The 15,743-nt window shown below is 43.0% G+C and overlaps 1 protein-coding gene across 1 annotated transcript; it reads left to right on the top strand.

Annotated features, from left to right (window-relative positions):
• Positions 1 to 252: 252 nt before the first annotated feature.
• LOC306715552 (transmembrane protein 47-like) lies at positions 253 to 15,143 on the top strand (the record flags this gene model as incomplete). The annotated part of the gene is made up of 3 exons (XM_079185950.1): positions 253 to 481; positions 11,995 to 12,135; positions 14,965 to 15,143. 3 exons carry the CDS (start codon positions 253 to 255, stop codon positions 15,141 to 15,143), a joined length of 549 nt encoding a protein of 182 aa, XP_079042076.1.
• Positions 15,144 to 15,743: the final 600 nt, after the last annotated feature.

Genomic DNA, 15,743 nt, shown 5'->3' with positions numbered 1-15,743 from the left:
TGACGTCAGCGCTGTAAACGGTGCGCGGCAGCAGCGGTGCCCACAGGCGCAGCGTCCGTCCACCGGGCAACGCAGGCGGCTGCGGCGGCACCACTAGCAGCAGCAGCTCCGACACTCTCCTCTGACTTTCCCCCTGCACGACTTTCGCAAACATCCACGCACCGTCTGGAAGGAATACATCCACACACTCATTACACATCGTCCCCGGTATTTCGACCGGTACCCCACTCCCGCCCCCTCACCAGCCGCGCCATGTCAACCGCTGTCACCGAGACGGACGAGTCGGCGCGCGGCTCCCCGCTGACGCCCCTGAAGCTGGTCGGGCTGGTGTGCGTCTTCCTGGCGCTCTGCCTGGACGTGGGAGCCGTGATGAGCCCGGCGTGGGTGACCGCCGACGACCAGTACTACCTGTCCCTGTGGGAGTCCTGCTGGAAGCCGGCGAGTACCGAGAACTGGCAGTGCAGCAGCACCCTGGGATCAGGTAAAAAAAGTCTCTATATATTGGCTTAGAATAAAATAAAATCTGTCCTGTTCTGCGCGCACTGGACAGGACAGAGGGTAGTTACCATGTGTCCTCTGGCTTTTGATGAGCCTCGAGAACAAAGAGTTGGATGATGATGATGGAGGGAAGAAGGGCATTCCTAGAGGAAACCAGCCCAGAGACAATAATCTGTTGACTCCTCAAGACTCCCCACTGTCTCTGTCCAACCATAACAAAGCCTCATTCTGACAGTCAACCCGTGACTACACTGGGGTGTCCACTCTTCTTGTGAAGGTGAAATAAAGGAATTCTGCCAGGCTGGAGTGCATTAATGTATTTCTGCCTTGAACAATGTGAAGGATAAATAGATCATAAATAATAATACAAAAATTACCTGCAGGCTTCTATTGCCAATGGCATCTTGTCACATTCCCTCTCAGTCCTCCTCTGAACCTCAAAAAGCTGCAGACGTGACATTTTCAAAAACACACAGCCGTGTGGTAAATACTGACCCTGATGTGAATGAGCACGCACGTGGCCGACTGCCACTCTTTCATGGAGGTTTGTGAGGAGAAACAGAGGTGAGCTACCACTTCGTTATTTATGAATGCGTTAAGAGCTGAAACGATTGTGACAGAAACAATTTTGGATGATCCATTCAAGTAATTTGTTGTATTACTGTATATGTGCAGTGCTTCCAGGTTGAATATTTTGATTATGTTTGAGTTTTAGTCGGTGGGTCAAGTCATTTTAACACCTCAACTTGGGCTGGGAAATATTTGGAATATCATATTTAATCGGAAAAGTATGAAAAAGTTAGTTGCAGCTCTAAAGTGCTGTCATCTGGCTGTTATCATGATAGAAGATGATGATGATTTTCTCCGATTTTTGAGACTAAACAATGTTCATACACGTGAAAATGCTGCTCCACAATGATCACCATCTCGATTAGAGAACAGCCCCCACCTCCATGCTAAAGTGCACCAACTCTCCTGGGTGTTGCCTCTTACCTGCGCCTAATTAATTCTTTTGTCAAAGCAGGAAAAGGAAGGGAGGTAAGTAAATAAAGGTGCTCGCTCGATACAGAGCTCATCCTGTCTCACTCCATTTTTTGTTGTTGTGATGCTCCCCTCTTCTTTTGTTGTCTAGAGAAATAGCCTCGTTGTTGAGAGGAGAGCAGAGGTCTTGCAGTTTTGGGCAGGAGAGGAGGGGTTGATCTGGGATGTTGGATTGGTTTCCAGGGAACCCAGAGTGGTGTTACTGTCGTTACTTAAATTGAGGTGAAAGTGGGTTTCTTTACTACCACTGTGACCTGACTGGTGCTAATTACACATGGGGGCATTAAAAAGGAATCATTTAAAAAGGTATTTAAACTGTCAGACACTGTTACAGACTCCATCTATCTATTTATCTATCTATCTATCTATATCTATCTATCTATCTATATCTATCTATCCACCCACCCGTCCGTCCGTCTGTCCGTCCGTCCGTCCGTCCACCCATCCATCCATCACTCTGTCTTTAAGTCTCTGTGGGTGGGATGTGCTCATGATTGCGTGCGTGTGTGTGTGTGTGTGTAGCTGTATGCTAAGTGTGTGTGTGTGTATGTGACAGAAGGGGAGTCTGCATGTCAGTATGTGAATTGGTGTGTGTATGTGTGTGTGTGTTTGGCTACCGCGTTGAGCTGACCTATTTCTGGACAGTCTCCTCTGAAGCCCAGCTGAATATTTCATGTCACACTCTGATTTCTCTGTTGTTGCATCTCCACACCGCCTCTCTTAGGACCTGTTCACACACACACACACACACACACACACACACACACACACACACACACACTTTGTGACCAGAACTTTTGGCAGTTCCACTCTTTTTTTCTGTCCTTCTCAATACAGTACATATACATCCAGACTCCAGACCAGAACTCCCTAATTAGAGGTTTGACGTGACAGGTTTGTGTCAGCAGTGTGTGTGTGCGCCTTAAAATGATATATATCCCTGCTTATGCTGGTCCCATGGCTCGTTCTAGCACCCAAAACAGACCAAAGCAGCAGTCTTCGTTAGTTAATCTCGTCCTTTTGAATTCATCGCGGCGATTCTCTTTTTGTTATAATGCCAAACTGTTAGCTTACAAGCTAACAAGCTAGTCACTTTGCTAACTGACCCGTAGCAAGCTTGTGAGTTTGGAGAGCTTTATTTTCCCTGTTCAATCATTTTTTTTATTTAACAAAATGGTCAACAACGGTGGACAAAATGTCAGGGTTGGTGGGGTGAAACAGAATGGTAGAGAGAAAATTGAGACCGACTGGTGTTAGACCAACCGGCTAGCGAGTTAGCGGTTAGCTCGTCAGCTACAGTGGTTCACTAGCCCACTAACCTGTTGCCTTTTGGGAAAGTGTTTGTTTAGTGTTCGTTTTGTGTTCGTGTTTGAAATGAAATGTTCCTTATTTTTTCAATTTAAAATAGTTAACTGAAGTGGCCAATTGCTACTTCAGTCCCCAGCAGGTGGACCGTGTCCGTCTTTGACCACTGGTATCTTAGTTAAGATTGTCAGTGTGCAGTCGGAATAAGATACAGACGTATGTTAATATAAAAGTTACTAGAATTCAAATTTTCTTTTGCCTTTAAAGTTGATAAAGATGATAAGTACAGTTATTAGTTGGATAGATTGTTTTTTTAGTTGGTTTGTTTTTTGTTCAGTAAGAAGAGAAATAGCATACTTCCTAAAGGTAAAATGTTTTATTTTATATTTTTTTTTTTTATTTGACTTTTTTTATGCATAAATTGGTGCCATAGGGATAAAACGCATGGACTGAATGCACCAAGTGGCTCCATTTAAAAGGACAATTCCGAGGGCCATGTCCCCGGACCCACCTTAGTTACTTGGTGCCTCTGGTGCTTATTACCGCACAACCTGGACACCAGTAAGTCAGTCCAAAGAAAAAAAGTTCACCAGTACCCATGCACTTTGCAGAATAGAACAGAACTATTTTGTTCAGATCAACTAATTGGAATATGAGTTTCCTTGTTTTTGAAACCCCTTTCAGACATTCCCCTATACATCCGTGATGGAAGGTTAACAGTTGGTCTCATGTGTGAATAAGAGTCACTATGTTAAAGTCACGACAGCAATCTTACAGGTCAGACATAGTAACATGGTGCATTTACTGCTTTATTACAGATTTGACAGGGAAGAGAGAGAAGGGGAAAGACATGCAAAGGTCCCCAGCTGGGTGTGAATCCCACGCCCGCTTCATGTGGGAGGGATGAACTTGTGAGCATTAGTCATGTGAGGGTTAACTTAAATCTAATTAATTATTGAACCAACAGACTTTGGCTGACGCGAGGCATCCATATGTGGCTGCTCTTCAGACTCTTCTGTATCTCCCATCCAGACATTCCAGCACGCCTGAAAACGAATTTCACATGACTATTCATGCGTTGCCGCTGTAAACAGGAAGTAGATTTGTTGCTTGATTACAGAAAATACGATGGAGTAGTGCTCTTTAATAATAAAAGGTTGTGCTTGATAAGAGCTGTTTCTATAATCTTCTTATAAACTCAAACAGACCAAATGTGCGGAACATCGCCCTCCTTAAAGCGGCATACCTAGACATCGAACGTCCACTCTGTAGGGCCTATATGTGTTTTAAAATGGAAACGTAGTGGTGTGGATGTAGCCTGAGTTTCACAGTCCTAATCACAGTTTGGATGTTGGCATGAATATTTTTTTTTACAAGATGGATAACCCTAATTCTAGTTTAATTCTTAAATGACTAATTCTTACTTTAGATAAAGGCTCTCTTTCTGTCATCTTGGTTCCAGCTAAATGCATCTTTTTTTATTTGAGAGTAAAATTCAGAGGCTCTATCTATGTAGACTCTTGCAAACAATTTGAAAACGTCAAACGTCACACCCACAAAGGGCCCATAGGGGCCCTATATTGGTCATCTCCCTCTTTAAACACCAAGGGGCCTGGGGTCCCTCACATTCATTAAAACTTCCTTAATTGTTCCCGAAGACTGAAGATTTTACTCTCGTAGACGGTTTGATGGCCAAGCTGACGTGTTTTGCTTGCAGACCGCTACCTCTACTTCTTCTTCTACAGCCATTAAAGGCGTAGCCTACACCACCAACTTCTGACCAAACTACAGTTTGCGTAGCTGAGTTCATTCGGTCCCAACCAGTTGATGAAAATTATTTTTCAAAAAGTTCTCTTAAAATTCGCTCGACAAATGAACGGACACGTGCCTCATGAGAAAAGGCGGCTGGCGTTCCTGACGCTCATGTTAGTCATTGATCAAAGCTTCGACAACTTCTAAAACCCGTCACTGATTGAGTGTGTGAGAGATCAGAAGCTGCCTGCCATAAAACATGAATTAATCCATGTGACCAGAATGACAAAAGGGCCATCACTTTAACAAATGGATGAAGCAATGTTACATATTTCATGGGAGTTTTTGATATTGATGACAGGAGCCTGCAGACACTTCAATCGTCGACCACCAACCAGCCAGAGATCAAGTCAGCTCCTCACACAGTCCTTACACACAGAAATTATACAGTGGACATTTGACACACACACACACACACTCACACACACTGTTGAAAGGTGTTTAAAGCCTTAGACAGCCAACCTACTTTTCTCCTGTCTGGCTCAACCGCCTCCTCCTCATCTTCTCCCATATTCATTCATCTTCCTCCTTTTCTCATCTGCTCCTCCTCCACCAAACCCTCTTCTTTTCCTTTCCTTTCCCTCTTTGTTTTCCTACAACTCAGATTTCACGCTCAATCTAGTAAACAAAAAGATATCTGTTTCACGGCTTCAACTGAAACAGAAGCACAATAAATTACTGGGAGCAAAAGATGTGCTATTGCTACCAAATATCTTTCTCATTGACTTGACCTTGACAGATTTCAGGCTGTATTTCAGGCATATTTTCTCCTTTTCGATTTGTATTGCTTCAAATTACGAAAATGTGGTGAGCTTTTTCAGCGTATCAATCAATTGTTTCTGGTGCTTTATTGACACATTTAAGAATCAATCCCAAACGGTGTACTCAAGTTTGTAAACAGCTGTGATTTGAAACCGATTCAAACAAAGAGGTGTCATTTTTTTGACCCATGTTCCCCAGTCTTTGTTGTCACTGATTTCAGATCAGTCACCACTGAGGACCTAAAAAGCCTCCATAAATGCTGCCTCCTCGCTCCTCTGCCCCTCTCATCTTTCTCCATCGGTCTATCGATCCGTCCGTTGCTTTTACTCCCCCGGCTCTCATCTGTACTCTCAAAAAATGAATTGTCTTGTCCTCAATACTCAACCCTCCTCCCATTTCTTCCTCCCATCTCCTTTTTGTTTGTTCCTCATTCCTTCTCTCCCTCCCTTCCCACCCTTCCTGTCCCTCTCTCCTCCCCGAGGGCTTCATTGTTACATTTACTACTGTTATCATTTTCCCTTTGTAATTTCACCATCCCTCCTTCTCCTCAGCCCTCTCCATCTCCATTTTCTCCAGGGTCAAGTCTCCCCCCTTTTTTCTTTCCCTCCCTCTCCTCCTCTCCTTCCTCCTCCTTTCCCCTTCCCCTCCTGTCCTCTGACTCTGTCTCTCCTCTCGGTGAGCCGAGCCCCCCGGAGACGCCCGTTCTATTTGTAGCGGCTGAACGGGGAATGGGAAATGATGTGGCATTCAGTTCTGTGGCGGACAGGCAGACAGGGGAATAGCCAAGAACATACAGCTCCCACTTGCCATCCCAAAAACACACACACACACACACACACACACACACACACACACACACACACACACACACACACACACACACACACCTACACACACACACACACACACTGGGGGCATGATGGGGAAAGGGAGGTGCATGTGCCCGAACACACATAATCCTTTTTAGTGGATGCAAATCAAGCTTTCTTCAAAGCGTTTACAGTATCGCAGCAGCAGCATGTGGCAGCACATAAAATGCCTGTAAAAGTCTTAAAATAAACAAATTACATAATAGAATAACAAAATATATCTTAATTATTTTAATTACAGTATATTCCTCTGGTGTTAACTTGCAGGAATAATATTTTTTTCTGGATAAACCTCTCGTTTTTAAACTTTTATCCGCCGTGTTCTCTTGGAAACAGGCTTTTTTTCAGGTTTATTTGTCATATTTTGGTCTATAAATAGTTTTTTGATAAAGGACCAGTGCATAACATTTACGAAGATTTATTGACAGGAATGAAAAATGATGTTCAAAGCTGTTTTCATTAGTGTATAATCATCTGAAACTAAGAAACGTTGTTGAAACATTTAACCCTCTGTGGCCTTGCTTTTCACTTCAATATAAAAGTCCTGCACCTCTATGGAAACAGAACAACCATGGCTAGAAGTAGAGAGAACTCAAAAATGTCTTTTGTACAGAATAACAAAATGTCATAAATCATAAAATAAGAAAGGAAACGCAAGCTAAATGTCTTTGATAATGTAATCTATATATCCAACATTGTGTTACCAATGTTGGAGAAAAAAAATGGAGGCTCCACATGCTATATATATATATTGAGCTATTCACATTTTTACAACCTCTACTTACAGCCTCTTCTGTCGTCTCCTTAATGCTCTGTGTTCAGCAGCTTCCTAGTTCTGCTGAGGAGCGCAGACTTCAATGTTTTTGACAGGATCTGGTTAAAGTAAACAGTCTATTTGGGGCAAAATGTAGAATCAAATGTTTTCGATGAAATATCACAATTTTAAGCTTAGGTTTGGTTGCTTTCTCTGACGGAAGCGTTTGTCAAAAAAACTAAATGGCGACGGCCAAAAAGTCAGGAACGCGACGACCAAAAACAGAAGATGCTGACGGCCAAAATCCAAGATGGAAACAGCCAAAATTCAAGATGGCGATGGCGAAAAACTAAGATGACGATGGCCAAAATCAAAGCTTTAAAGCGACAAACCAACGGGTGACGTCTCTGTGACTACGCACACTTTTTACAGTCTATGGATGTTACATCTGCAGCTGCTGTACAGGGCTGGTGGGATCTGTTCTGGATACAGGACTACAGCAGCTCATCAGCATGACAGCTTGGAGAGGCTTTACAGTAAAGGAAAAAAAATAAGTGACACTGCAGTGCAGTAATCCTGTCACATGGCAAACTGTCATATTACAGCAAGAGGTATTTCTCTCTGCGCGAGTGAGAACGGTTCACAGAGCAGCACAGTGTGTGTGTCTGTGTGTGAGAAACTGGTGCAAGCGCTAATTAGCGAGTCGTGTAACCAACCAGTGTGACGATGTGCGTGAGAGTCAGAGAGAGAGCATTGATATGCTACGTCTGGAGAATTCTACGGTAGATATGTGTCCGTGATGCAATTTCAAAAATTCAAACCAGACATTTCTGTGTGCGTGAATGAGAGAGACGAGGCTGGAAACCTTTCAGCAGGAGGAGTTTATCTGGCGTTACATTTGTTTCTCCATAATGAACACATTTAGCTGCTGCCTTATTTATGTGGTGTATCACAGACTCAATTACAAAGACTCACTCCCAACTCCTCAAATACCACAGTTTCTGGTACCGACACTCCCTTCAGCAATATATTATATATAAAAATATAATGTAATACAACGCAGTAAGGCTCGCCGGCATTCTGTAATGCTTTCAAAAATAAATTCTCCTGTCGATCAACGTTATCTCTGTACGCTCTTTATTGATTAGTTGACTAATCGGTTGTTTTAAGTCTTACTGACTAAGATTTATTTAGTCAGTTTTTTTTATTTAGTCAGTTTTTTAGCAGTGTTATTTGTGATTTGTTGTGCTAGTGAGCCAAAACTATTGTTTTCACCTTTTCAATTGTAAAAGATACAGACCAACTCGATATTTCATCAGGAGCAGAAGGCCGGACTGTCTGCTACTCACACTGTGGAGAAGCTGATTACATTTTCAACAGTTCATCAGTTGTAGAAATCCAAGATAACATCAAATAGCATTAAAGAATTGCAGAACAGAGCGTCAACAGTTTTCAATAATATCTACAAATACTGCACTGACTTTTGTTTTCATACCGTGTTTCTGTGTAAAATGGCTGCAGTGAACGCTGCCTCCTCCAGTCACCTCACACCACGCATAGCTGTCTTATTGATCGCTGTCAGTTTCAAGCGGTTTCACCTCCTTCAGATGCAAAGAGACAGTTCTCCAGGAAATAATTACCGAGGTCTGGACCTCGTAATCATGCTGTCCACACCAGAAGGGAATTTATCCACGCTGTTCAACACGCACTTCTGCTCCTGTGTGTGTGTGTGTGTGTGTGTGTGTGTGTTCTCACTCCAAATATAATTTGAACAAGTTAGCTCAGATGTTTGTAGGGACAACCGTCTATCTGCAAACCTATGCCCTTGAGACAAACATTGGAAGTTTATTTTGAAAGGAGAATGTATGCTAATCTGTGTGTTTCCTGTGAACATGGAGGTTTATTTTGAAAAGACACTGCAAGTTTGACATGCCCCCCCCCCTCCCCCAAACATACACATTTTGATAGTATAATATTTTCCAATGAGAAAACACATGTCAAAAAGGCAGATTATATGTGTGTGTGATAGACAGAGAGATGGGATTCTTACTGAACCATGGCTGCTGACATTAGTTTTGATTGGTTATTTGATGCCTTTTGCTTTCACGCTGCCATTTGATTGGCCGCTTCCACAGAGGGAAGCAGCTCGGCGCTTAAGGGGGAATGTAAAAGTTAAATATGAATGGACGACAAACCACCTGAGCCTCCTGAGACCCTTTCATTTAAACCCTCCACCTCCATACACCTGTCCTTGTTGCATTGCTTACACAGGGCAACGTTTTCGGGGCAACTCTCAGGGAGCCACAGGATTGTAGTTGCTTTTTGTTGAGCCGACTTCAAGGGAAAACCTTGAATTTTAGCCTGAAGGGCTTTACCTAAAACATGAAGCAAACAGATGCAGAGTCAAAGCCTGGAAAATGGAAACTAGAGGAATATCTTGTTGCAAGGAGATATTTTGTTTGTCCAGATCTAATCAGCAGCATCATTCAAGATTGAGAATTTTTATAATATAAGATGCTTTTTATCGCTCCTCTCTCTTTCTGCTCTCTATCTTCTTTACTTCCCACTACTTCTCCCCCTTTCATCTTTAATTTCCTCCTTCCCTCTCTGCCTCCCACCGCCCACCTCTGCATTTCATCTTTCACCTCTATCTCCGTCTCTTTCCCTCCCTCTGCCTCTGCCTCTAAATCTCTCATTTTCTTTATCTCTCACCTCCACCATCCATCTTTTCTTTTTTTTAACCAGGCTAGAGCAGTAAATTCACCTGTATAAACACAGCCTAAATAGCCTAGCTGTAAAACACTGAATGCATTCACTTTAACCGCCCTGCAGTATACCGTTGATGCCAACTACTGTGCATTAGCTCTGCATCTACTGACAGCTACGTTTCTGCGTCAGACGGTTCATTGATGTTTTATCCAGAGCTTTCAGTTTGAAGTTTGCCTTTTAGGAGCTACTGTATGTCCTCAAGGAGCACAGATTATTTTATTTCTTCATATATTTTGCAATATCGTTCAGCTGTGTAATACAGAAATAGGTTATATAGCAGCTTACACGAGCCAGCCCAATTTGTCAGCAACCCATCTGATCACAGTGGGATGGTCAAATCTCAATGGTCAATGGTCAATGGTCAAATCTCTTTCCTCCCTCTGAGCACAAATGGATTAGATGATGAGTTGTGTGTGTGTGTGTGTGTGTGTGTGCGTGTGTGTGTGTGTATATCAAGCCCCTAAACGCCAGGTAACACCAGCCATACTAAATGTCTCAGTTAAATCCACCCTGGCACCGTGCGATATTACCTAGGAATTATCACATAAGAAAGAACAAACAAACAATGTTGCTATTTATTTATCTATCAGTGACCAGCCAATCACAGTAAGCCCCGCCCTAAAGCATCCCCTGCTTTATGGTCTGTCTGACTCTAAATGGACCATCATTTACTAAATGAACGTCATGCTGTATTGAAGAAGACTTGAAACTAGAGATTGAGACCATAAACTCATGTTTACAATGTTTACTGAGGTAATAAATCAAGAGAGAGTCATTTTCTCATAGACTTCTATACAATCTGACTTCTTTTTGCAAACGGAGGAGTCCTTCCCTGCTGGTCAGTAGAGAGAATGCAAGTTTTAAGACAACTCCGCCTGAGTGTGACATAAAAATGGTACCAACTTTAGGTGTGGCTTTACGTATGTGAGCATATATCAGTGTGTGTGTGTGAGTTTGTGTGTGTGTGTGTGTGAGTTTGTGTGTGTGTGTGTGTTCTACTTCAGTGTGCATCAAGCCACAGTGCTCCCTATATATAAATGCGGACAGATTTTTGATAACATGCCAGTAAAGCTTTTTAGCTGAGGCTTTTTGTCAGCTCAGATATACTAAGTGCTCTCTCTCTCTCTTTCTCGCTCTCTTTATTACTTTCACTCCCCCCCCAGCCCCATCACGTCCTCCTAACCTCCCCCCCCCTCCCTCACTCCCTTTAACTTCACCACCACCACCTTCTCCTCTTCCCCTCCTCTTTGTCCTTGTAACACGACGTTGGTGCCTCTCCACTTACAAGTATCTCCTCTTTTATGTTTTTTTATCCTTCCAGGATTCTTTCCTTGCCCCATTCCCACCTTGCTTCCTTCTTCATATCCCCTTTCTTTCCTCCTTGCTCCTTTACTCTCTCTAAATGTTTCCTTAATTGCATCACTTTTCCTCCCCATTCCCTCTCTCCTTTCTTTCCATCATTCCCTTTCTTTGTTCCTTTTTGTTTTTCTTTGCATTGCTTTTCATCCCTATTCTTTTCATCCCATTCCCTTCCTCTCTTTCTCTTAACTTTGTCCGTCCTTTCTGTCAATCCATCCGTCCTTCATCTTTCTCCTCCTGTCATCTTGCCTCACTTCTTTCCTTTGATATCCTTTGATTCACCACACCCTCTCTCTCCTTTCACTTTCCAAACTTTCCTTCCTTTACTCCCCCATCTACTCCTCACTTCCTTCTTTTTCTTTCACTCTTAATTTCACCACCGTTCTTTCCTTATTGTGTCTTTCCTGCTTTCCTCCTGTCCCCATTGCTTCTCCTGTCCATCCTTCCACTTCCCATCCCTTTCTCTCCTCTTTCTTCCTTTTTCACCCTATTGTCTTTCCTCCTCAAGTCTCCATCCTATTTAATTCTTCACCCCTTCCTTTATTAAACCTTCTCTCCTTCCGTCCTCACCTCCTCCCTCGTTCTCCCTTTAATTAACCTACTTGATGGTGGTAAAGGCAATAATATAAAATGTCAAATACAATAATACGTTTCTCCAGACCACCTCGAGGTCTTGTGCATTTCAATTTTTTGGCTCCGGTATGCGTTCGCAATGTTGCATTTATTCATGACTGTTCTCTAAATGTGATTGTTTTTTATGCGCCATGTTGCACGCACGTTGCCTCCTCGTTCTCACTCACTTTATCCACTTTCCTTCCTCTCCAGACTGGCAGGTTGCAACGCTGGCCCTGTTGCTAGGGGGTGGAGCCCTGGTGCTGATGTCATTCCTGGTCGCTCTGGTTGCCGTGTGCATCGGAACGAGACGGCGATTCTACGCACCCGTCGCCTTCATGCTCTTCGCCGCAGGTCAGCGCACTCACAATCCTAGGTCGAGGGCCACACGTTCATTATGCGCTAAAACACACACACCTAATGACACACATACTTAATTAGCCAATTTAGACAAGGTAACTGGAAGGTTGCCAGGTAATCACATTGGAAAGTGACATTCATTTAAATGATAATCCTTACTCACTCATTAAATAGGCACACACACCCATTCTGTCACCCACAACTCCTCTCTCTCCCTCAAACTCATTTAGAGAGAATCTCATTTTTATGAGTCGGGCCCTGCAGGGTCACGCCTGTCCCTTTAATTTCCCCAGTCAGCCCCAAATCTCAAGTTGGACAACCGTCAAGTCTCCACATTCCCTCCATTTCCAACCTCCCGGAATAATTGGAGAATTTTTTTATTTTTAGGCGTGAAAGGTTTCATTTTGCAAAGCTGGATGTGTTGCCTTCTGAATCATACTGTGCAAACCACAGAAGTGAGATTCAGCACTGAAGAGGAAATCTTATTTGAAGGGACGGTGTAGAGATTTACATATTGCATGAGATTTCTCATGGACTCATGGTCTTCTTATCCCCACAAAAATAATTTCAAAGCATGTATGAGAATTGAAAATGCATAAACGGATTGGAATTAAACCTCCTTATTACTTTTGGATTGACATTTGACTGTTCATTCATACAATCATTTTGCATGTTGTGGTGATTTAGAAGCTTTTCTGTCTTTAGCCTCAACAAACCAGACAGTTTGCCATTACCAGCTTAAAGACATAAAAAGGTGCAATGTGAGAAGAGCCACAGGTCCCAGAAATATTTTCCCCCACTGTAAATTCACTGTAAGCACGTTTTTGTATCAGTCTGAAGCTTCCAAGTGCTGTTTGATTTATTCAAATCAGAACATTTAAATCTTGGTTAAAGTACGTATTTTTTAGCGAAAAAATGCTATTTTCCAAAGTTTTCTAAAAATGTTTTACCATGTGACCTGATGGAAGTTTCTTCATATGGACGTTGCTACATACATATACATAAATCCATATCAAGAGTCAGAGTGTATTACTACCTACAGTAACTTAGATGGTGGTCGGCATGCTCCCAGCTTTGAGAAGCAGACAGGAAGCTCAGCAATGCACTGCTCTGGACGCCGTGTTAGTCACACAGTAACAAAAAAATCAGAACTACCCCTTTCAGTTATTTCCAAACTTAGCACAGCTAACGTTGACTCGGCTAGTGCTAGCGTTCCGATCATTCTTAACCTTATTGACTAGCTTGCTTTGGTAACCTACGTCACTGCTCTGTGCCAACTGCCGGGTGTGGTTTTGCATTTGAAAGAACCCGAAAAAGGGTCGCAGATGGAGTCGATGACCTCCCTGTCTTTGGCTTAGAAACACAGAAGTCTCTTGGATAATGTAACAAAGCAATAGACTAAGTTTAAATGATTTTGGTTTTTGATTAATCATGTATATGCATGGCAGATGGCTGAATATACTAAACCTCAGCTTGAGAATCCAGTCAGAGGCATTAATCAGAGCTGTGGCAGATTCAAAATGCTTTGTTGCACCTTTGACTTTTTTATCAAAGAACAAAAAATCCTCTCTTGTGCTGATGATGAGTTTTGTGTCCATCTGACCCTCGGCGGGGCTCCAATGCCATGTCACCTTACGTTGTCTTTGCAGGACATGACTAGGACTTTTGCTTCCAGATCCCTGGATGCTCAAAATCCCTGCTATTACTGCAGTGGCATCTCACCAGTAAACCTGCACAAAAACACTAATGTATGGAAAATATTTCAACATACAAACAATCAAAAAAACAGAGCTGTCAAAAAGCAGTTGTTTTTTCCGTGACGGGACACAAAAGCCTCTCTGCGATATCTTAAAAGCCGAGCACGGAGGCAAATTGTGTTACGGATGGACTACGGTGAACGATAGATCACAAACACACTACTAGACAACGAATACCTTCTTTAAAGCTGTTTTTCACATCGTCTGTGTTAATATTTGCGTGTTTTTTGGAGATTATGCATTCCATGTTGTTGTTTTTTTTACACGCAGGAAAGTGCCAGAGCTCATTTATGTTCCCACAAGATGAATTCTCTTTGAAGAAATAACCATTGATGTGCTCTCCTTTGTTCCACTCCCATCCATCTCCCCCCTCCCTTTTTAAACATCTATCTCTCTGCCCCGCCCCTTCATCCCTCCCTTAACTTGTCCTGTTTCCTTAAGTCTACCTCTCTTTCTCTCCCCCGCCTCTTCCCCGGTTCACCCTCTGTCCTCCTCTCCTCCACCATCGTCCCCTCCCCTCGCCTCTTGCCCGATCAAGTTTGATTTATTTTGCTCTTCCAAAATGTGTCCGACGAACTAAACAGAGCTAAATGACGTCCCCTCCGGGCTTGCGACTCTCTTCTCGAGCCAGTCGATGCTAATTTTTGAAGTGTATTTCTAAAGTGTTTTGTACGTGACTGCTAAGAAATGTAAAAGAAAAAAATTGTATGTGATTCATGAACCCAATCTCATTCAAATTTGCAGCAGACCTGCTTTGCATGAGAGAAAGTTTGTTCAGAATATCCCTTTGATTCAATAACATCCGTCTTCCATGTTGACTCACATATTTGTTTAATCCTATATTTGAATTGCTAAATTACACAGTACATACATATTTAAACGGAAAACGGAAAGTTTCATGTATATGTATATCCAGGCAGACAGTAACAATAATGTGTTTTTTGTACATTAAAACATGTTCCAGTAGAAACCTCGATAAAACTATGAACCTGAAAAATGAGCATGATATGTCCCCTTTAAGACATGATACCTTGCCTTGGACTTACCGTCTGCACGTCTCCTCCAGTTGTCCTGCAGGCCTGCAGCTTGGTCCTCTACCCCATCAAGTTCATCGAGAGCATCAACCTGAGGATCTACCACGAGTTCAACTGGGGCTACGGCCTGGCCTGGGGCGGGACCATCTTCTCCTTCGGCGGAGGGATCCTCTACTGCCTCAATCCCAAGAACTACGAGGAGTATTACTAGCTCTGATTGAAAGTTAGAACCCTACATCCTGAGGGAGTTCTTTTAATTTTTTTCTTCAACGGCTCAATTCCCAAGAACTGTAAGGAATACTATACACCGTATTTGAGCAAATAAATGTATCGCCACAAGCTTCCTCCCTGGGTGAAATTCTAGGCGTTGATGCTGCTTTGGGGGGGGATTTCCTTTTCTCGCTTCATTCAACAGAGCGCTTAGGCTACGTATTTGAATTCATAGCCCTAACATCACCAGGTCGGTCCTGGGGAGGGGGTCGAGGGTGGGTGGGAAGGAGTTGTACTTCAATCCTAGGACTTGGAGGACTGACAAGCCTTCAGTAACAAAAGGATGGAGGTTAATGGTGACGATCCCACCTCTGTTCTTGCTCCCCCCCCCCCCCCCAAGTCACTTGTAGCAACCCAACTTATTGTTGAGACAGGAACGTGAGACTGGTAGGCTTTTGCAAAGGCACGTGCATCGCCACCCGTCAACATCAAATCCTACCGCTGGGCGTCAAAAAATCTAAAATCCAACCCCCCCCACACTCTCCATCCGTGCATCACTATCAGTGCTTAGTTAGGAGAGTTGGCATTATTTTGTCGTTTT

The sequence above is a fragment of the Pholis gunnellus genome (assembly GCF_910591455.1).
Source record: "Pholis gunnellus genome assembly, chromosome: 24".
Taxonomy (NCBI): Eukaryota; Metazoa; Chordata; class Actinopteri; order Perciformes; family Pholidae; genus Pholis; species Pholis gunnellus.
Note: the sequence above shows the minus strand (reverse complement) of the source record. Positions and strands in the feature narration are given on the sequence as shown.